This window comes from Cetorhinus maximus, chromosome 12 (genome assembly GCF_964194155.1).
Source record: "Cetorhinus maximus chromosome 12, sCetMax3.hap1.1, whole genome shotgun sequence".
In the NCBI taxonomy this organism is placed as follows: domain Eukaryota; kingdom Metazoa; phylum Chordata; class Chondrichthyes; order Lamniformes; family Cetorhinidae; genus Cetorhinus; species Cetorhinus maximus.
The window spans coordinates 29,939,037-29,963,050 of NC_135890.1; the positions used below are offsets into that span (position 1 = coordinate 29,939,037).

Below are 24,014 nucleotides of genomic sequence, written 5' to 3' on the forward strand. Positions count from 1 at the left end.
AAACGTTAACTCTGTTTCCCTCTTCACGGATGCTGCCAAGCCTGGTGAATTTTTCCGGCATTTTCTGTTTTTATTTCAGATTTCCAGCATCCGCAGTATTTTGCTTTTATCTTAGTGTTTAATTCACTGCCACTCCTCTTCCAGGAATGCCTACCTTGAAGAAGTACTGCTCTTCTAAGAAGAGTCATAAGGACTCGACATGTTAACTCTGTTTCTCTCTCCACAGATGTTGCCAGACCTGCTGAGTTTTTCCAGCATTTTCTGTTTTCATTTAAGGAGATTGAATGTTAACATCAACATCTAATGTATCCACGATGCCTTGCCTTAGTTTTGTTCTTGGTGGAAGTTTTTCTGAACAATATCATTTGATTTATGAGTGCATTCATGACATTACATTATAATATTGAAGAGGTATTGTTACAATAATTCAAAGAATTACACTGTAAAATTTTGGCAAAGAGATTAATCTGACTCCAGTCATTGTTTCATTTTCTAATTAAGAAAAATTATTCACCTCTAGGGAAGCATTTACATTTCCAGGTTTACAACACTATTACGTCTGCAAGTCTGTCATGGCATATTAAATTTTTAAGTTATGCTGAATAATTCTTGGCCAAAGAAAATCTTTGACTGGATCAGGTCCCAGTAAGTTGATTTCTGCAAACAAGACAAAATGTGCCCTCTATTGGGTTACGGTAGATTGTATGTGAGCCAAATTCACTTAGATCATTTCTATTCATGCCAAATCTGTAGTATCAATTTTAGTATTGGCATTGCATCTTTGTATCAAAACCAATAATTTAATGGGTACTGACTTTTTTGTCCTGGTTGTACGTTGTAAAGATTTCCTGGGCTCTCTCTTCTCCACCGTCTGTAAATAGCATAATTATCTTGTTGCAATTAGCTCTGGACACATTGAACTGCAATAAAAGAATAGGGAACATTAATATAATACAGTTCCAAAGAAGAGTCATATTGGACTCAAAGTGTTAACTGTATCTCTCGCCCCACTGATGCTGCCAGACCTGCTGAATTTTGACAACACTGTTTTTATTTCAGATTTCTAGCATCTGCAGTATTTTGCTTTTATGAACATTACTCTAATATTGATTCACTTTCTTTCATTTTAAAATGCATAAGGTGCTTCTTAAACCACATTGTATTCCACACTGACATGTTTTGATAAAATAACAACCTATTTTTAGAGAGTCTGGTCTTTAAGTTCAGCTTCTCAAGCTTGTGGGTTTCCAAACATTTCAGGGTTTTTTTACTCCAAATATTCTTCAAGGTTACTGTTTCAGACCACTCCTATTAGTGAGCCCCTTGCTCTCAACAGCCTGGATCACATCTTTATCTGCCCAATATCTAAGTAATTTGTTGTAAGCCCAGAAATCAAATAGAAAACTCGCAATATTGTAATCCAGGGCTCTGGTTATATCACAGGCCCTCATACCATCTTTCTCAATTCCAGGAGGCATCACAATCAACATTTCACTAGGCAGTGGCTTAGGCTATAAACTCCCAACTGATTTATTCAACAGTAAATGGGTAAGTGAACAGAAACAATCACACACTACAGATACCCAGTAGTTATAGGCCCCTCAGTTGATTAAAAAAATAAACTGCCATGCTAACACAATTGCACCCGAGTTGAATGGCCAGGCTCCCCTATCCATTAAATGACCAGGCAAAAGGTTTATATTTTGGTCAGTTGTGTATCACAGCAAGTTTGCATCATTTTCTCTGAGTCTAACCAACTTTTAACCCTATATGTACATAAGAATACTTAATGGATAATAATACTCCACTTCTGCCGCATGCTAATATCTTTGTTCCCTTTGTTATTTTTAAAGAGTCCATATACATTGAAACTGTAACATGTGTAAAGCGGTTTTGCTTTGCACCAATGCTACAATTATGGTGTTAATGCACCATCATACACACATGATGGTAAACTATTTAAACAGGATTCCCTACTTCATAAAAGCAATGTTATTTTTCCAAAAAGTGCTGATACCATAAGTGAATATTGAAGTGACATTCTTATCTTTTTCCACATTTTAAATATCTCACATCCTCTTCTTTATTCCGTAGCAAGGTGGCTGAATGGAAATAAATGGAGCCTAACTCCATTGGTATAAAAAGGCTGATATGCAAATATAAAATGAAAGAGGACTAACTTTGCTCAGCCTGTTAATTGATATATAGATTCCAATTCTATACGAATCGTTTGTAGTGATGGGTAGTTTTCACAAGACAGCATAAAACCTCTATATTTACATTACAATCACTGGCATGAAACTTGGAGACAATGGAGAAGCTGGGATGTTCTCCTTCAAACAGTGAAGGTTAAGGGGAGATTTGGTAGGGATGTTCAAAATCATGAATGTAAATAAGGAAAACCTCTTTCCAGGGTCTGAAGGGTCAGATTTAAAGTGACTGAAAAAAGCATCAGAGGCAACATGAGAAAACATTTTTTCACAGTCAGTAGTGATCTGAAATATACTGCCAGAAAGGATAGTTGAAGCATATTCAATACACCTTTCAAAAGAGAATTGGTTAAATACTTGAAGGGAAAAAATATACAGGACAATAGGGAAAGAGTAGGGGTGTGAGGCTAATTGGATAGTTCCTGCACAGGCATGATGGGCCGAATGGCCTCCTTCAGGTGCTGCAGGATTCTACGAATCTATAGGCAGAATTTTTCAATGGCGGGGTTTCCTGCCCTGCCACCCAGAGTGTCGATGGGGAATGCATCCCTGTTGATACCAGCTGGCCCACCACCATCTAACATTCAGCAGGGTGGGGGTATGCCCATGTTGGGTGGTGGCTCTGATTGGCACAGGGGACCCCCAAGGTTGGTCCCCCGCCTTTCTTGCCCGATACCAGCTCACCCAATAAAAGCTGCCAGGTCTGGCCTCCCCCTGCTGTGGGTAAAAGAGCAGCAGGGGTGGAGTGGGGTGGGGCATTTAAGCGGCCTCAATAGGCCTGCGGGGAGGGGGGGTCAGGAACCGCACGGCCCGACTCCCCCACCCCCGCCCCCCGTAAAATGGGAGACAGGTCAGGGGTGAGTGGAAAGGCGGCAGGTAGGCCACACCCTGGATTTAACAAAGCCCCCGCCATCAAGCCCACTGGCAGGGGACAATAAAATTCCACTCTATGACTCTACGAATCTACGACACTGGGATGCTGAATCTCAAAACAACCCCCATTCATTAGGAACATTTTAATTTATTTTGTTTTTAGGTTTCTGCATCTATCAGAACACAAACTGAATTGTCCTTTAGCTACTCACTGATCAGATGGTATATGTAACATTGATATTTTCTTGTTTTTCTTAAGTTTGAAATTATTAGCATACTTTGCATTTAATTCCATTGATTTAAAACTGAATATGACTGCTAAATATTTAGCATAATTTCAAACCTAAATTCAATATGGTGTCATCCATACAATCATTTGGAGCAGGAATGATGCTACTTACATTTAGCAACTGCTCGAAAGCAAATGTAAACCCTTTTTTATAGTCAGTGATTCCTTTTGCCTGTATTTGGTTAACCGCATCTTTGAGGACCTTCTTATTCCGGACATTGGCTTGCACAAGATGTCTGAAGCAGCTGACAGATTTTGCTTGATTGTTGAACTGAAATATGGTAAAAGAAAAAGGGGTTTCAATAAAAAGCATTAGATAAATAGGTTAAATAATTTGGTCCCACGCTCAAATGGTCCAGTCGGCAGTTGCCCAGTGTCAGACTAAGCTACACAGCCCACGAACATAGGAATCCCAGGTTCAGTCACTAGTTTGTGCTGATGAACTAATCCCAGCTGATGCCATTCCATGTAGACTAGCTACTCTCGTGAGCTCTCTGGCCTGAACCCTACTTCTTCACTGCTGTCCAATGACCTTTGCTGGAAAGTGTGCGTATGGGGTGTTCGACAAGGGCTGGATAGGTTGTGCAGTTGAAACCCTGCTGAAGCTGACTTAGTCACTGTACCTGAAGGTGCCAGGTGACATGAAACCATGCTGCAGCATACCTCCATAACTGTAGGAGATCAAAGAGCGAAGTTTGGGAGGTAAAGCAGCTTACAGCCATGACAGCTCATACATACTATCCAGCTTTTACAGCTCCTTCATATGAAACACCATCTCACACCAATCTCGATATAAAATCACAAGTGTTTTTATATAATTTTATAAACACATAATGAGCTTGTATGCTATTGTTCTATCCATTATTTTAATGCATGTCATCAATTAGTTATTTAAAATTAATTTGTTACTCTGCTGAAATAATAGACAAAGGATCTTCATGAATCTATTAATGATGATTTGCCAATAGAAATTTCCAGGCTATTAATTTGGGTCCAAGTATTGAAAAGATCATGACTTTTAACTATGACAATGGGCAGGGTCTTAGCAGATGGGTTGGGGTGGGGTCAAAGGTTAAGAAGTTTAAGAATCTCAAAATCAACACCAACCTGTCTTTTTCCAGGTTTAACAGAGGCAGAAAGTGGGGCAACAGCCAATTTGCTCCCAGGAGGCAGGTTTGCAATTTAAACATTTCAGTGGGACTGAATTTCACGTGGCCCGTACCCCAACATATTTGAAGACGGGGGAGGGGGGATGTTGCCCTCGCAAGATAAAGTGGGTAGCCAGCCTGCCACCTTCCCACCCGCTCCCCCCCACCCCCCCCCGACCCCGGGCCTGTCCTCCATATCACAGGGGCCAGGTGAGGCATCAGGCAGCCCGCCCACCCTTAGGCCTATTGAGACCACTTGGTGGCCAATTAACTGCCACTTAAGGGCCTCAATCTACCTCCACCACAATTTTTTGGTCAGTGGGGGTCAAGTCGAGCAGCCTGGCAGCTTTCACTGTGTGAGCTGCTGTCTAGCAAGAAATAGGGGATACCTCTCTGTGCCCAAAGAGGGGCAACCCCTACCCATGCAAGATGATACCCCCACAGCCTCTCTGACTCTATTCCCACTACCCTCCCCCACTCACTGGGGTGCCTGGCCCACCCAAAATCCCCAAAAAGGTGGTGGTGAGTGTACCTCAAGTGCAGGAGACATCTTATTCGATACTGCTGTAGTCCCAGCAGTGGCCACTACTCCCTTCTGGCGCTGCTGGCGCCACAGAGCTACTAGCCAAAAAGATTGGCTGGCAGCTCTCTAATGCGGGACTTCAAAGAAGAAAGAAAAAAGAACAAAGAAAAGTACAGCACAGGAACAGGCCCTTCGGCCCTCCAAGCCTGCGCCGATCATATTGCCCGTCAACTAAAACATTTTGCACTTTCGGGGTCCGTATCCCTCTATTCCCATCCTATTCACGTATTTGTCAAGCTGCCTCTTAAACACCACTATCATACCCGCTTCCACCACCTCCTCTGGCAGCAAATTCCAGACACTCACTACCCTCTGCGTAAAAAACTTGCCCCGCACATCTCCTCTATAGTTTTCTCCTCTCACCTTAAATCTATGTGCCCTAGTAATTGACTCTTCCACCCTGGGAAAAAGCTTCTGACTATCTACTCTGTCCATGCCACTCATAATTTTGTAAACTTCTATCAAGTCGCCCCCTCAATCTCCATCACTCTAGTGAGAACAATCCAAGTTTCTCCAACCTTTCCTCATAGCTAATAACCTCCAGACCAGGCAGCATCCTGGCAAACCTCCTCTGCACCCTCTCCAATGCCTCAATATCCTTCTGGTAATGTGGCGAGCAGAATTGCACGCAATATTCCAAGTGTGGCCTAACCAAGGTTCTATACAGCTGCAGCATGACTTCCCAGCTTTTATACTCAATACCCCTGCCAATGAAAGCAAGCATGCCATATGCCTTCCTGACTACCTTATCCACCTGCGTCGCCACTTTCAGTGACCTGTGAACCTGTACACCCAGATCCCTCTGCCCGTCGATGCACTTAAGGGTTCTGCCATTTACTGTATAATTCCTGCCTGTATTAGACCTTCCAAAATGCTATCACTATCTGCAACTCCTCCAACCTTAGTGTCGTCTGCAAACTTACTAATTAGCCCAGTTACATTTTCCTCCAAATCATTTATGTATACTACAAAAAGCAAAGGTCCCAGCACTGATCCCTGCGGAACTCCACTAGTCACAGCTCTCCATTCAGAAAAGCACCCTTCCACTGCTACCCTCTGTCTTCTATGACCAAGCCAATACTGTATCCATCTTGCCAGCTCACCTCTGATCCCATGCGGCTTTACCTTCTGTACCAGTCTGCCATGAGGGACCTTGTCAAAGGCCTTACTGAAATCCATGTATAAAACATCCACTGCCCTTCCATCGTCGATCATCTTTGTCACTTCCACGAAAAATTCGATCAAGTTAGTGAAACACAATCTCCCCTTCACAAAACCATGCTGCCTCTCACTATTACACCCATTTGCTTCCAAATTGTAGTAAATCCTGTCACGAAGAATCATTTCCAATAATTTCCCAACCACTGATGTAAGGCTCACCGGCTTGTAATTTCCTGGATTATCCCTGCTACCCTTCTTAAACAATTGAACAACATTGGCCATTCTCCAGTCCTCTGGGTCCTCACCAGTAGCCAGTGAGGATACAAAGATTTCTGTCAAGGCCCCAGCAATCTCCTCCCTTGCCTCCCTCAGTACTCTGGGGTAGATCCCATCTGGCCCTGGGGACTTATCCACCTTAATATTCTTCAAGACGCCTAACACCTCCTCTTTTTTGATCTCAACATGATCCCGATGGGAGGCAGAAGTCCCACTCGGAACCAATTAAGGCAGCTCCCAGTATAATACCACTGCAGCGCAGCCAGATTTCTGTTAGGTGAGATGCCAACAGGCTTTTAGGTTGGAGTCGGGGGGGCAGTTAATTCGTCCCCACGCAAAATTTACCATATGAGGCTTGCAGCCTCTGACAGCATAGGATATAGGCCGTGGGCCCTGACAACTTCCCAGCTGCAGTACTGAAGACGTGTGCTTCAAAACTAGCCACACTCCGAGCCAAGCTTTTCCAGTACAGCTACAACACTGATGTTTATGCAACAGTGTGGGAAAAATGCCCAGATTCGTCCTGCCTACAATAATCAGGTCAAATCCAATCTGGCCAATTACCAGAACATCAGTCTACTCTCAATCCTAGACCCAACCATCTTCTTTTGCTTCATTAACAGCATTCCCTCCATCATAAGGTCGCTGATTATTGCACAATGTTCAGTACCATTCACAGCCCCTCAGATCGTTAAGCAGTCCATGTGCAACAAAACCTGGACAACATTCGGGCTTGGGCTGATAACTGACAAGTAACATTTGTGCCACACAAGTACCAACAATGACCATCTCCAACAAGAGAGAATCTAACCATGTCCCCTTGATATTCAATGTCATTATAATCACTGAATCCTTGACTATCAACATTCGGGAAGTTACAATTGACCAGTAACTGAACTGGACCAGTGAAATAAGTACTGTGGCTTCAACAGCTGGTGAGAAGCTGGAAATTCTACAATGAGTAACTGATCAGAAGTGCAGCTCCAAAAACAAGAAGAAACTCAGCATCACCTAGGACAATGCAGCCCACTTGATTGGCACCCCATCCACCACCTTAAAAGCTTCACTTCTTCCACCATTGGCATCAAGCAGCAACAGTGTGTATCATCCATAAGATGTATCACAGCAGTTCACCAAGGCTCCTTTGTCAGCACCTTCCAACCCTCCCTGACCCCTACCAGCTAGAAGGACAGGGGCAGCAGGTACATGGGAATACCACCTGCAAATTACCCTTCAAGTCACCCTAATTTGGAACTATACTGCCATTCTTTCATTGCCACTGGGTCAAAATCTGGCATTCCCTCCCTAACAGCACTGTGGGTACACCTGAACCAGATGGACTGCAGTAGTTCAAGAAGGTGGCTCACCATAACCTTCTCAAGGGCAATTAGGGATGGCAATAAGTACTGACCTAGCCAGCAACATTCTCATCCCCTAAACGAGAAAGAAATTCTAAGCTTTGCAGGTTTAATCCTGGCTGGCCAGGTTTTTGATGCCTCGGGAAACCCAATAGTTTAGTGGAGTCAAGGACCGTGTTGGGGGAGATTAAATGCCTCCATAGTTCTGCTTGTGGACCAGGAGGAATGGAAGTCTTTCTTCCTTGATACCAGGCACTCATGCTCCCACCCCTGCACCCCACCCCCACCATCAAACAACTCTGCAAAGATCCCCAGAGTTGATTGAAGCCCCTCATCCCAGAATCAGAACACTCCCAGCACTGGACACCCACTCTGGGTATGGAATCAGATCCCAACCTACCAGGTCCGGGATCTGACACAGTCCATGGTCAGATGTCCCCTGACTGGGTTCAGGATTGGATTCTCCCCTCCCCAGGATCATACATCTGCCTCCATCTCACCAGGGTCAAGAACTGAAACGTCTGACCAGTTCATGGGTCAATCTACCTGTTCCTGCAGTCTACTCCATAAGCTCTCAGCCTGGCTGGAGGCTAAGCCTGTCAATCAGGCTGACTTCTGAGCAAGAAACTTGTCAAAGGCACATAGAACCATAGAAAAGTTGCAGCACAGAAAGAGGGCATTCAGCCCATTGTATCTGCGCCGGTCGAAAAAGAAATCTAAAAAAAAACTAGCTGCCCATTTTAAACCCACCTTCCAGCGCCTGGTCCATAGCCTTGCAGGTTACAGCACTTTAGGTGCATGGGACATGTGGAGTTAAAATACCACAGGATGCGGGGAAGCCCAGACTTAGGGGTTTCCCATCCGAAACTCCGTCCCTGCCTGCTTAACCCGTCCCTCCCAATATCCAGGTTAATACGTTTTATGAGAGACTTTCACGCAAGACACCAAGTTAACTAAATGTTTAATTTCAAACTCTGACCTATCTCTTGACATAATGCTGCACAACATCTGCTCATATGCTGGTGATTCCATTATCCTGCATTTACATTTTGTTATTTAATCATCGAAGACACTTTAATTATTCCACTTTATTAGAAAAGAAATATTAATTCTATTAGACAGTTATACAGTGGCATAAAACATAAGGATTATGACACTGATTTTTTTTTAATATCATCAGTTTACATATTGGTGTAATTTTCTATGGATAGTATTTAAATAAATGGTCATTCTTTTGTGGAGATTATTATACAGAAGCAGACCATTTGGCCCAATCAGTGTTATTGAGTATTTAGTGATATCAAACGAGGATACAAGCCACTTGGCACCCTTCCAGTTCTAAAGGGAGAAAAATATCACTTACTCTAAACAGTACATTTTCTAAAGTTGCTTAATATATACGTTTCTATCTGTGGGATAGATGGGCCTTCACTAAAGGCCTTTGGGCGGGATTTTCCCGCCCTCTGAAAGTCAATGGACTTTTGGCTGGGTTGCTGAATCCCCCATGGGGGTCCCGCCACAACGGGGCCGGAAAATCCCGACCGTTGTCTTTGCTGTGGTGAGACTTGATTATCTCACCCAACAACAGTGAAAATGGCTCTACAGATTGACGAGTCAAGTCAGCAGGGAAGGGCTTAGGTCAGAGGGAATGCTACATAGAACAGTCCATGCAGTTCTGGTTGCCATATTGTGAAGAGGAGATAGAGGGATTGGAGAGGGTGCAGAGAAGATTTGAATAGAAGATACCAGAAATGTGTGGGTATACATATCAGGAGAAGGACTGACAAGCTGGGTTTCCTTTCTATTGAAAAAAAAAGAAGGCTGAGGGGTGACCGAATAGAGGCCTTTAGAATTATGAAAGGCTTTTATAGACTGGATACAGAGAGAATGTTTCCTGGTGTGGAGAAGAGCAGCAGTAAGATTCATAGGATTACATAGGATATGCAGCACAGAAACAGGCCATTCAGCCCAACCAGTCCATGCAAGAGTTTCCCTCTACACCAAAGCAAATAGGTGACACTCATGAAAATCCTAGATATTTAATGCTCAAAGAAAGGATTCAGATACCTAGAAGTAGCTTTTATTCACCTTCCTTGAGTATAAACACCCAAAATAGATAGATAACAGAGAATGTCCAGAGTGCTCTTGGAACAGACAAGAATAACAAAGATGAAAGTACATCATGGGTGGGACTTTTCAGATGGTAGGGTGGGAAACATGGAGAGTTGGCAGCTTTATGTATCCCTATTTAGTTCTCCGAGGGACATTAACTGGCAGGAGACGGGACTTATGCCCCTCAATCAAGTGGAAGTCCAGCCTCAGAAAGCTGCCGGCCAATCTGATTGGCCAGCAGCTCTATAGTCCCAGCAGTGCCAGCAGCAGCAACGGCCAGGATTGGGACTACAAGCAGTCCCCAGATTCCAAGTCCCGGAGTCCAGGAGCAGGTGAGTATGGTGGGTCTCACGGCGGAGAAGGGCAATGAAGCCACTGGTTGAGGGTGAGGGAGGACAGTGATGGGAAGAGGGGGTGGGGGGGGTCTTGATGGAGAGGCCGGGGGTGTGCAGCAGGGAGCACCCACCAAGGGACGGCCTTGGTGGGGGTCTAGGGGGGCACTCCCAATGTGGAAAGTGGGCCGTTGAAGGAGGTGCCCCCCACCCTTCCCCCCCCAAGGCCCGAGCAGGGTAACTTGTCGGGGTCCGCTATTATTTGGCCACTTAAGGGCCTCAATTGGGCGCAGATGGGCGGGCCTAGGGCTTGCCCATCCCACGTAAAATTGTGGACAGGACAGGGGCGAGTGGAAGGATGTGGGAAGGCCACCCAGAGAATTTTATGGAAATTTTACATGGTGGCAGGGGACTGTAAAACTCTGCCCCCTAGCTCCTTCACCTGCCGGAAATGCAAGAGTCCCAGTACTGTGAGCACAACAGGTCTACACCTAGATCAGCAAACAACATTATTTTTGCCAGATTAGGTTCTAAAAGGCAGATTGTGCAGAAACAGCAACAGACATTGTGAATGAATCTTAAAATATAGAAGACTTCTGACTCTGGGCATTTGACCAAGTACCAAGTGGCATAATGTACTTTCATCTTTATTATTCTTGTCTGCTCCAAGAGCACTCTGGACATTCTCCGTTATCTATCTATTTTGGGTGTTTATACTCAAGGAAGGTGAATAAAAGCTACTTCTAGGTATCTGAATCCCTTAAGTGGCCAAATAATAGCAAACCAAAACCAGTTTCTGTTAATGTTTGCCACAGGTTTTACTGGTCTAAAATGTATAGAAACAAATCACACCAACAGAATATTTGGAAAATATATCTGAAAAATACCATGATAAATATTCAACAATTTCTCACACAAAACATTGTTTTCTAGCACATGGAGTAGCTCCTATTCACACAGGCATCCCTACACAATATGTCTGGTCCAAATTCCTGGAGGCTGCTTTGGCACTAAGGCCTTGCCCTTGGCTTCCTTTCAATCAGATCTCTACACAATGCAATCAAGCAGTCCAGTAACAATATCACATTTGGCATTTATAAAATAAACTGCAAACACCAATGTTTTCTACCTGTCAGTCCCTACTAATTGAACACTTAGCAATAAATATTTTTGAGCGCCCAAGGAACTTCAAATGCAGGTTTCTTCGTCAACTTTTAATAGTAGCGGATCAGAACCCCTGAAACATTAAAGTCCACTCTTTTTTTAAAAAAAACCTGTGTCTGTTTCCACCTTAAGTACCCATGAGAATCAACTGAAGCCAAACAGATAAAACAGGTGATGTGCCAATGATCCAGTAACACTGTACTATCAACATGCGGTACCACAGGCAATTAGACTGTGAGTTTCCTCACATAGGCTAAGATCTTGATCTGAGCCACATTGTAGCAGTGATTATTGTTCATTTGTGGTCAGGATCAGATAGGTAAAGGGCCAAACTATCTGGTGCTTTTGAGTGAGCCTTGTCACCAGTAGCTGTTGCCATTACAGTCAGATTTCACAGAAGAATGAAGTATCAACACTGTGCAGCTTATTAAGTTCCAGGTCATTAGATGGTTGTGTAATTCACAGAAAATAAATTTTTGTTACACTAGTAGTCACATGAGGGCAGAGGAATTACACACTTGCATCATTGAAAAGTAAGAAATTAAAAGACTGTTAAGCAGCAGATGGAAACATCCCAATATTACTTGGTCACCAAAGGCTAGTAAACATGCCTGTCACCGAGTAAATGATTACTTGTTTTCCCTAGGTCGATGGTTAAAAAGAACTGATTTACGTTGGGAACTGCTACCAAAAGAACCTAACGAGTCACCTGGGGGGGAGGGGTGGTGCTGGGTGGTAGCTTTTCAAATCGCCGCTGAGGTGTAAAACTGGCATCGTGGAAACAGCCCAATTTTCAGCTCAAAGTTTAAAATCTGCACATCAGGCTGGGCATGAAGTGTTGAGTTGTGTACAGTACTGCATGTCCTTTGAATAAGACTTTAAATGAAGGCCATGGCTACCTGCTCAGGTGGATTTAATGGATTGCATTGTACTTTTCAAAGAGGAGCAGCAGAGATCTCCCTGGTATCTTGACCAATATTTATCCATCAGTCATCACCTAAAAACATAATCTGGTCATTATTACACTGCTGTTTGTGGGGCCTTGCTATGCATAAACCTGGTTGCCATGTTTCTTCCATTACAACAGTTACTACGCTTCAAAAGTACTCATTTTGCGATAAAGTGCTTTAGGATGTCCTGAGGTCATGATAGGTGCTATATAAATGAAAATTCTTTCTTTGCATGTGGATGTAGAAACCAGCTGTAACTATCTTAAACTTTCAGACAGTACCAAGGAACAGTAGGAATCGAGGATGCAGTTAATGAAATGTAATACTTGCAAATAGTATACTGCCAACTGTGTGAAAAAAATAGCAAAAGAATGAACCTAACTGACAACAGCTCTTTCAATTCCAAGTGCTTTTTCCCTTGGAAAACTAACTTGCTCTGAGATGGTAGTAATTTTAGAAAAAATGCATAACTGCTATGGACATCCGTGGGATTTTAAGCTTGTCTTAGTAATAGACCATGTCTTGATTAATTAGGATTCAAAGCTTTGTTTAAAATAAATTTTTTTCTGCACTCCATTCCGTGCTTTTTTTTGATCAGTGAGTTTCTGTCATGATTGTCGAAAAGCCATCATTCCAATTCCCCTTTCCTGTATAATGCATTGCCCACATACAATTGTTTAAGAAATAATGAATATTTGAACAGAGGGACATAAAATGAGGACTGAGCATAGACTGAAAATGTGAGCACTCTTTTCTCTTTATTCATAGCAAACATGGCTTTTCATGGTTTTTTTTGTTAATTCTATAGCATCTATAATTTAACTGTCAAAAATGTGCATGGTCATCATTGACATAAAATAATCAGAATGACAATTCATATTTAAGTTAAATGAGTGCATGTATGTGAAATGAGGAGTTACTTCCTGTTCTGTCTCTTTAAAAAATATTAATCACTGAAATTTAATGTCCACCACATACCCAATGAAATAAAAGACATAAAGAAATATAAAAAGGCAACTTCAAGAGAATGGGGGTGTGAGATTCTGAACTTTTTGGGAGGTGCACACTGTTTAATGTTTTCCTAGTGGGTAGTTGGAACCTTTAAAGGCATACTGCTAATCCTACTACAACAATTTATATTTATCTAGCACCTTTAACGTAATGAAACATCCTAAGCACTTAACTACATTTAAAGGATCAACTTTCATCTATGAAAAAGTTCTCTGATGGCTTATTTCTTGACAGATAAAGGTACTTGAATCCAATGCCACCCTCATCCTTATTTACTAATCCTTGTCCTGAGATAAAATGATTACACTGAATTTAGTCCCTCGCATGTCATGACTGAAGTAAATATTGTGTCATTTATTTTTAGTTTTATATTGTTTTAACTATTTTCTAGCATCAGAAGACATCAAAAGCAAGGATATTTTGAAAATTGAAGTAATGATTTTCAGTGATTGTGGCAGCATTAGTTATCCTTTGGTTTTGATTGAGAAATTGTAATTACAAACAAAAAACATTGCAAGTTTGTGGTCAGGCAGCCTGTGCAAATTTCAACACCAGTGTGCAACTTTGAGTCCTAATTGGGACTGAACCCTTGAGCTGAATTTAAAGCAAAAGGCAAGTGAATTCTGTACAAATCTAGACCATAAGCATTATGATGAGTTTAAAGGCATGCTAGACACCTAAAAAAAAATGAGAAAAGTTCCTTTGGCTTGTTATTTGTAGTGGAATTGTAAATATATGTAAAAAAACCAAGTTTATTATTTAGCCAATAGTGGATATTGTCCATGATTGTTGAAGGGAGAACACATGGAATTCATGTGGGTCTTTATGTCGTATCATTTGAGATTTTCAGTGAACTAAAGACCAAAATAAGCCTTCGAGCGTTGATTCGCATCAGTCATACTGTGCTGTCTCTAAATGTTTTCCATCAGCAAGTACTGGTGAGGTTGAGGTAAAGTCTGATGAGCTCAGTTAATAGCATGAGTGTTTACAATTCATGAGAAGATTCATTCACTGCTCATAATATTTCAGGTAGGCTGATGATTGTCAACATGGGACCGTCGGAAGGAAAATGAAACAGTGCCCAGAGGGCAGAATGATTCATTTTGAAAAGAACGGTTGACATTTGGAAATCAAACTCAATTAAAACCCCTCAGGCAAATGATTTGTTTCAACTTTGAAAATAACCAGTGACATCTCACAACATTATAAATGTTTATTTGTTTGCCGGTCTGTCTGGCTGTCATTTTTTTTAATATGTTGTAAGGTAAATTATACTCTGCAGTTGTCTTGCTTTACATAGTTTATTTTTTCATGTATGCTAAGTACTGTACCATGATAGCCGTGGCACTGCCAAGTTATACTGTACTGATTATGATTCTCTTTTCACTCATATCGAATCTTACCACTGATAACATTTGCTACATACACGTTTATTTGGCAAGATCACAAAGCTATACTTACTTCCGTCTGAAAAATATCACAATGGTGCATAAGATAGCCATTGTTTACTCCAATATAGTGTCAGGTTTTTCTTGATTGGGTTTTCTTCAAGTGGATTATATGGTTGCGTATTTTGTAATGTGTGACCACATTAAGAAATAAATGTCAAGAGTTCGGCAGTACAACATTTCTCTTGATGAATTTACTGGTGAAACTCTAATAATCATAGCTCTTCGATTGTAGGCGGCCTTGACAAAGTAGTACTGCCAAAGTCCTAATGCGTCTGAAAAATGCAGCATTTACAGGGTTTATTTATTTGGTACTTTATAATAAAGAATATTGGGCACGTTAATTTGAAAGATGCATTCAGCATTCACAAACATCACTGTAAAGGTTACTGATGGCGTCAATAAAGTACACTTCCCAAGTCACTAATGTTAGCAAAATAAAAGTTGGACGCCCAATTTATGCTCACTGTCACTTTTTCATTAATATTGGCTACAGGAGGAAAGTATAATCCAATACAGAACAAGCAGCTCCATTTTTTATATTATCTCTTCTTGCTCTGCAATCTTAATAAATGCTGGTAGAATATGTATAGAGGTCTTTGGGTTTACTTGCTCTTAAATTCTTACCCTGTGGGAAATTGTCTGGCCTCTGATTGTTGCAGCTATCCTGATGGCACAGCTATAGTCAGGCATCCATCATGTTGCAGCACACTGAAGCACAAATTCAGTACCAAACAATAGCAGGTGATTTGTCAGGTTGTACTTAACATAGAAAACCCAGGGGAAATCTATTAAAGTTGTTCCAGCTTGATCAACAGTTTAGGTGGCCTCATCTAATATTTTCATATAATTTCTTTAATGGACTGAGTTGTGGATATTAGTGAGGTGCTTAGTTTCAATTCTTTACTGAGCTAAGTGTGGGAAGGATAGGGTGGAGAGAAGAGAAGGAGAGGGAGCAACAAAATGAGAGAATGAATGAATGAGACGGCATGTGCGGGAATGTAACATTTAAAACAGAGAGCGGAGCAGGCAAGGAAAAACCCATCACAATCTTATTTATTGAAATACAGGAAATATAGTCCTACAGAGAAATAGGAAAGAGAGACAACAATACTGCAACATCAATTACTTGTGTTTATACAGCACCTTTAAAGTAATAAAACATCCAAAGGCACTTCACAGTGGTATTATAAAACAGAATTTGACACCGAACTACTTAAGGGAATATTAGGGCAGATGACTAAAAGCTTGGTCAAAAAGGTAAATTTAAAGTAGCATCTTAAAGGAGGAAAGAGAGGTAAAGGGGTGGAGGGGTTTATGAGAGGGAATTACAGAGCATCAAATGTCAAGACAATGGAAAGATTTGAAAACAAGGGTGAGAATTCTAAACGTGAGGCAGTACTTAGCCAGGACCAGTATTGGTCAGTGAGCACGGGGTGATGGGATTTGATGTGAACTATGACACATGAAGCAGAGATTTTGATGACCAGAAGTTTATGGAGGGTAGCATATGGGAAGCTGGCCCAGAGCGCATGGGAATAGTCAAGCCCAGAGGTAACAAAGGTATGGATGAGGGTTTCAGCAGCTGAGCTAAGGCAGGGCAAAGTTATGGAGGTGGAAATAGGTGGTCTTAGCGATGACATGGAGGTGTGATCAGAAGCCATGTTAAATGTGGCATCAAGGTTGTCACCAATGAGATTCAGCCTCAGATAGTTTCCGGGACGACTCCATTGGAGTCGATGGCTAGGAAACAGAGTTGTGGGCGGGAGCAAAGTTTGTGGCAGGGACTGAAAACAATGGCTTCAATACTCCCAATAATTCTACATACATACATAAAGGGGAAGTTACAAGAAAAAGAAAAATGTGCGCATACTGGGATGGTAATCCAGAGACCCAGGGTAATGCTCTGGGGTTTGAATCCCACCATAGCAGGTGGTAGAATTTGAATCCAATAAAAATCTGGAATTAAAAGTCTAATGATGACCATGAAACCATTGTCAATTATTGTAAAACCCATTTGGTTCACTGATGTCCTTTAGGGAAGGAAATCTGTTGTCCTTACCTGGTCTGGCCTACATGTGACTCCAGAACCACAGCAATGTGGCAGACACTTAAAGGTCCTCTGAAATAGCCTAGTAAGCCGCTCAGCTTTATCAAACTGCTACAAGGGAGGTGATGGCGTAGTGGTATTGTCACTGAACTTGTAATCCAGTGACCCAGGGTAATGCTCTGGGCACCCACGTTCAAATCCCGCCATGCCCTCTGAATAAGGGCAATTAGGGATGGGCAATAATGCTGGCCTAATAAGTGATACCCACATCCCATGAATTTTTTAAAAATGAAACCAGACAGACCACCTGGCATCAACCTAGGCACTGGAAATGACAACGGCAAACTCAGTCCTGTCAATCCTGCAAAGTCCTCCTTACTAACATCTGGGGCTAGTGCCAAAATTGGGAGAGCCGTCTCACAGACTAGTCAAGCAACAGCCTGACATAGTCATCCTCACAGAATCATATCTGACAGATAATGTCCCTGACACCACCATCACCATCCCTGGGTATGTGCTGTCCCAATGGCAGGACAGACCCAGCAGAGGTGGCGGCACATTCGTATACAGTCGGGAGGGAGTTGCCCTGGGAGTCCTCGACATCGACGCTGGACCCCATGAAGTCTCATGGCATCAGGTCAAACGTGGACAAGGAAACTTCCTGCTGATTACCATGTAGCACCCTCCCTCAGCTGATGAATCAGTGGCCCTCCATGTTGAACACCACTTGGAGGAAGTAAGGGCATAGAATATACTCTGGGTGGGGGACTTCAATGTCCATCACCAAGAGTGGCTTGGTAGCACCACTACTGGCTGAGACCTAAAGGACATAGCTGCAAGACTGGGTCAGTGGCAGGTGGTGAGGGAACCAACAAGAGGGAAAAACATACTTGGCCTTATCTTCATCTGTCCATGACAGTACCGGTAGGAGTGACCACCGCATAGCCCTTTTGGAGACAAAGTCCAGCCTTTACATTGAGGATACCCTCCATCGTGTTGTGTGACATTACCACCATGCTAAATGGGGTAGATTTCGAATAGAGCTAGCAACTCAAGACTGGGCATCCATGAGGCGCTGTGGGTCAGCAGCAGCGGAATTGTACTCAAACACAATCTGTAAGCTCATGGCCCGGCATATCCCTCATCCCATTACCATCAAGACAGGGGATCAACCCTGGCTCAATGAAGAGTGCAGGAGGGCATATCAGGAGCAGCACCAGGATCCTAAAAATGAGGTGTCAACCTGGTGAAGCTATAACACAGGACCACTTGTGTGCCAAACAGCATAAGCAGCAAGTGATAGAGCTAAGCGATCCCACAACCAACGGATCAGATCTAAGCTCTGCAGTCCTGTCACATCCAGTTGTGAATGGTGGTGGATAATTAAACACCTCACTTGAAGAGGAGGCTCCACAAACATCCCATCCTCAACGATGGAGGAGCCCAGCACATCAGTGCTAAAAGATAAGGCTAAAGCGTTTGCTACAATCTTCAGCCAGAAGTGCTGAGTGGATGATCCATCTCAGCCTCCTCCGGAGGTCCCCAGCATCACAAATGCCAGTCTTCAGCCAGTTAGATTCACTCCATGTGAAATCAAGAAACGGCTGAAGGCACTGGATAGTGCAAAGGCTATGGGCCCTGCAATAGTACTGAAGACTTACACTCCAGAACTTGCCGCACCCCTGGCCAAGCTGTTCCAGTACAGCTACAACACTGGCATCTACCCAGCTATGTGGAAAATGACCCAGGTATGTCCTGTACACAAAAAGCAGGACAAATCCAACCCGGCCAATTACCGCCAATCAGTCTACTCATGATCATCAGTAAAGTAATGGAAGGGGTCATCAACAGTACTATCAAGCGGCACTTGCTTAGCAATAACCTGCTCACTGACGCCCAGTTTGGGTTCCACCAGGGCCACTCAGCTCCTGACCTCATTACAGCCTTGGACAAAAGAGCTGAACTCCTGAGGTGAGGTGAGAGTGACTACCCTTGACATCGAGGCTGTATTTGACTGAGTATTGCATCAAGGAGCCCTAGCAAAACACGCGTCAATGGGAATCAGGGGGAAATCTCTCTGCTGGTTGGAGTCATACCTAGCACAGATAACTTGTGGTAGTTGGTGGTCAGTCATCTCAGCTCCAGGAGATCACTGCAGGAGTTCCTCAGGGTAGAGTCCTCAGCCCAAACATCTTCAGCTGCTTCCTTCCATCATAAGGTCAGAAGTGGAGATGATCGCTGATGATTGCATAATGTTCAGCACCATTTGTGACTCCTCAGATATTGAAGCAGTCCATGTCCAACTGCAGCAAGACCTGGACAATATCTAGGCTTGGGCAGACACATGGTAAGTAACATTCGTGCCACACAAGTGTCAGGCAATGACCATCTCCAGAAAGAGAGAATCTAACCATCACCCCATGATGTTCTGAATCCCCATTATCAACATCCTAGGAGTTACCGTTGACCAGAAATTGAACTGGACTACCCATATAAATACTGTGGCTACAAGAGCAGGTCAGAGGCTAGGAATCCTGCAATGAGTAACTCACCTCCTGACTCCCCAAAGCCTGTCCACCATCTACAAGGCACAAGTCAGGAGTGTGATGGAATACTCTACACTTGCCTAGATGAATGCAGCTCCCACAACACTCAAGAAGCTTGATATCATCCAGGACAAAGCAGCCTGCTTGATTGGCACCACATCCACATTCACTCCCTCCACCACTGACGCACAGTAGCAGCAGTGTGTACCATCTACAAGATGCAATGCAAAAATTCACCAAGGCTCTTTAGATAGGACCTTCCAAACCCATGACCACTACCATCTAGAAGGACAAGGGCAACAGATAGGTGGGAACACCACCACCTGGAAGTTCCCCTGCACGTCATTCACCATCCTGACTTGGAAATATATCGCCGTTCCATCACTGTCGCTGGGTCAAAATCCTGGAACTCCCTTCCTAACAGCACTGTGGGTGTACCTACACCACATGGACTGCAGCGGTTTAAGAAGGCAGCTCACCACCATCTTCTCAAGGGCAACGAGGGATAGGCAATAAATCTGGCCCAGCCAGTGAAGCCCACATCCCATGAATGAACAAAGAAAAAAATACACACAGTCCAAAAATGAAATAGACTCACATTATCCTACTTCAAGATATTCTTATAAGGGAATGTGAAAAACCTCTGGTACAAGTTAAATAAAAATTTCATCAGTTTGATAAAACATAAAAATTGCTTGTGTCATTGTTGAAATTCACTATTACTGGAAAGTGTTTTAAGCAGAGAAGTTTGAAGCATTTTTATTATCCTTTATTGCCTCATTTAGGAACATCTATTTAAATATAACGATCTTCACAGCACCAGTCAACCCGATGGGATAAAATGCAATATTGGTGCAATTGTTCACATTAATGGGAGGTTTGTGCTTGTGAAGCAGAAAGAATTTGCCAACCGGTTAAATAATTCAGTTTTATGATTTTCTCAAAGTAGTTTTGTTTATTTATTGGTGAAGGATGGCGGGCTACTTCACTTGCATGTACATTAAGGTGAGGAAATCACCATAATTCTTCATTACCATGCAATTAAAAATGAAGACAGACTGGGAAGGATCAAGTGCTCAATGCCAGGCAGGCAGCTCCATCAAAAATAGCACTAACGGAAGCATGTGAATAGAATCCACAAACTCATACCATCCACACCCTCAAAGCTATCAAGTTGGAAATAAAAACTGAAAACATGAAAATAAGCTAGCAAAATTAAACAGAAAATGAAGCTTGATTTTTTTTCATCTATTTGTTTTATTCATGTTTTTATTTCATGCCAATAGTACTCCCCAGAAAAGTAATTGTGCATGCAGCTTTCTCAGAAGCAACACTGCAGCTGTTGGAAAATGAGGGAGGGGATCTCAAGGCAGTGGGGCTCAGACACCTGCTCTGCTGCCAACGCTATTGCCACAATACTATTCCTGCCTTTACCTTCCATGCCACTTGGCTCCAAATCCACTAGGTCATTTCCACTATTTTGATCACCTACGATGTGATTCTATGACCAAGTTGTCTGATGTCTGGAGGTTCCCACCACAATATCCTCATTGCACTTACTTCTGACTCTACTTCCACCTCAAATGCTCCTTCAACTTATTCAACTGGGGAAAAGGCAGCATCTATTTATTCCTTCCCAAACTATTGTTCAGAACTTCAAACATGCTTCCTCATGATACAATAATTTTGCATGTTCTCCAATCTAGTCTGCTCTGTCCACTACTCGTAGACCAGACGTTGATTGTGTGACCTTTTTACTGAGCATTCTGTCCACTTTCCTGACACGTTCTGACTCCAACTTATCTGTTTGGTTTACACCAGCGCTCAATCCAAATTTCAAGAACAGTATTTAATCTTTCCCTTTGGAAAGCTGCAACCATCGGTGCTGAAAATATACTTTAGCAACTTCAAATTTTAGCCATCTCCCAAATGATTCAGCCAAGTTCTCCTATTCAGTCTCCATTACAATCTCTTCCATTTTAGAATTTTCCTACTCTTCTTTTGTTTTTCTAATATTTTACCATGCCTGACAAATTCTCTTTGTACAGCACTTTTCCATTTCTTCCTGATATTGCTTTAGTGATTCAGACATTATTAACCTTATTAACTGTTTCTTTCACAAACCAGCTATTCTTCCACCACTTAGCTTCATTCTGTTGCATAAAAGGACTTCCTACTATCCAGAGCTGACAAAGTGCCTACATCTGAATGAGGTGGATTTTCTCATTTCAGATATTGAAAGGCCTGCTATATATTCCATCATTGCTGTTCCATTTCAGATACTAAAATTGGAGAAATTCTTCAATTCGTCCTGCAGCAGCTGTACTATCTCACCTGAATGTGTGTCTTTCTGGCTGTAATGCTTTCTAGCAGGAAGTTTATTGACTAAAGAATTGATCTGAACACTTTCCTGTGTCCAACAGCATGAACTAATATTTTGATATTGATTTTGACAGTTCTCAGCTTTTAAATTGACCAACAGATCTCTCAAGGTATTACTCACAGCAAGTCAGATATGGCAAATTACAATAGAACAAGTATTCTAACATTTACAACACAATGCATCACTCTGCAGTAAACTGGAGCTTTGGTTGAAGAAGGTCACGGTTGACAGCCTTAATAACAAGAAGAGTCCTTTTTAAAAACGTAGTCAAAAATACATAAGAACATAAGAAATAGGAGCAGGAGTAGGCCAAGGAGTAGGCCATTCAGCCCCTCAAGCCTGTGTCACCATTTGATAAAATCATGGCTGATCTGCCCCAGGCCTCAACTCCTCTTTTGTGCCAGCTCCTCATAGCCCTCAACTCCCCAATATTTCAAAAATCTCTCTACTTCCTCTTTAAATACTTTCAGTGATCTAGCGTCCGCAATTCTCTGGGGTAGAGAATTCCAGGCATTCACTACCCTCTGAGAGGAGAAATTCCTTCGCAACTTAGTTTTAAATGAGTGTCCCCTTATTCTGTAACTATGTCCCCTAGTTCAAGATTTGCCCACTAGTGGAAACATCTTCTCAACATCCATCCTGTCAAGCCCCCTCAGAATCTTGTACATTTCAATAAAATCACACTTCATTCTTCCAAACTCTAATGAATAAAGGCCTAACTTGTTTAGCCGTTCTTGATAAGTCAACCCCTTCATCCCAGGAATCAGCCTAGTGAATCTCTTTTGAACTGCCTCCAATGCCAGTATATCCTTTCTTAAATATAGGGACCAAAACTGTACGCAGTACTCCAGGTGCGGCCTCACTAACACCCTATACATTTGTAACAAGACTTCCCTATTTTTAAACTCCAACCCCCTAGCAATACAGGCCAAAATTAATTTGCCTTCTGAATTACTTGCTGCACCTGCAAGCTAATTTTTTGTGTTTCATGCAAAAGAACACCCAGAACCCACTGTGCTGCACTTCTTTGGAGTCACTCTCCATTTAAATAATAGCCTGCCTTTTGATTCTTCCTACCAAATGCATGACCTCACACTTTCCTACATTAAACTCCGTCCGCCAAGTTTTTGCCCACTCACTCGACCTGTCTATATCCCCTTGCAGATTCCTCATGTCCTCATCACAGCGTACCTTCCCACCTATTTTTGAATCATCAGCAAATTTGGATGCATTACACTCTACCCCCTCCTCCAAGTCATTAATATAGATAGTAAATAACTGAGGCCCTAGGACTGATCCTTGTGGCACTCCACTAGTTACATCTTTCCAACCTGAAAAAGACTCAATAATCCCGACTCTCTGTCTTCTGTGTGTTAACCAAACCTCAATCCAAGCTAATCCATTACCCCCGATACGTTAAGGGCTGCAACGTTGTTACTTCAATGCCAATAATAATGACAAAGAGGACAGGAACATTTCAACATTTTTAAACTTTTTTACAGAGAAGTTGTTAACTGAGTTATACTTTCTCACAAGTACGATGTTAATTAACGTTCAAAAAATGAAACAAGCCATTAAATTAGCATTAAACGGAATTGATTAATCAAAGTTGGGAGCCACAGCTGAATCCTTAATAAGTCATATGTGGCTCTGGAGCCACAGGTTGCAGACCCCTGAATTAGATTGTGCCTTCAAGAACAGAAAGGTTAATCTTGAGGCCAATTAAAGATTAATTTGATTGGATGAGGGAAGTTTGAAGTTTGGTGGGTAGTTCTAAATTTCAGGCTTGGGGGCAAAAAAATACAAGAATGAAATGACTAGGTTTCTTTTTTAGCAAAAGTTTAAGCACGATAAAGAGTTACAACTGAAATGTGGTGGACATACACCAGATATAAGAATTTTAATATAAATTAATTGGACTATTGTAATGTAGTTGATGGTAAATTGGATGATGCCCATTTCATAAAGATGGGAGCAATATTTGAGGGATAAGACCATTCTACAATGGAATGCATAATGTATTAATGATAATGTGAAACTGCCCCTTTAAGGCCACAATCATTTCTTGCTATTAGGTAAACACTGGGATTAAGGTTTAGTTGCATAGACAGATACAAGTC

The 24,014-nt window shown here is 42.3% G+C and overlaps 1 protein-coding gene across 2 annotated transcripts in view; it reads right to left on the bottom strand.

Annotated features, from left to right (window-relative positions):
- The window catches only part of LOC144687340 (voltage-dependent calcium channel subunit alpha-2/delta-1-like), a 693,974-nt gene that overhangs the window by 162,325 nt on the left and 507,635 nt on the right, over positions 1-24,014 (bottom strand). For both annotated transcript variants that reach the window (XM_078553326.1, XM_078553325.1), the window contains 2 exons: positions 3,485-3,643; positions 816-920 (listed from right to left, as the gene is read on the bottom strand). In XM_078553326.1, the coding sequence (XP_078409452.1) occupies positions 816-920; positions 3,485-3,643 (264 nt within the window). The remainder of the gene's footprint in view (positions 1-815; positions 921-3,484; positions 3,644-24,014) is intronic.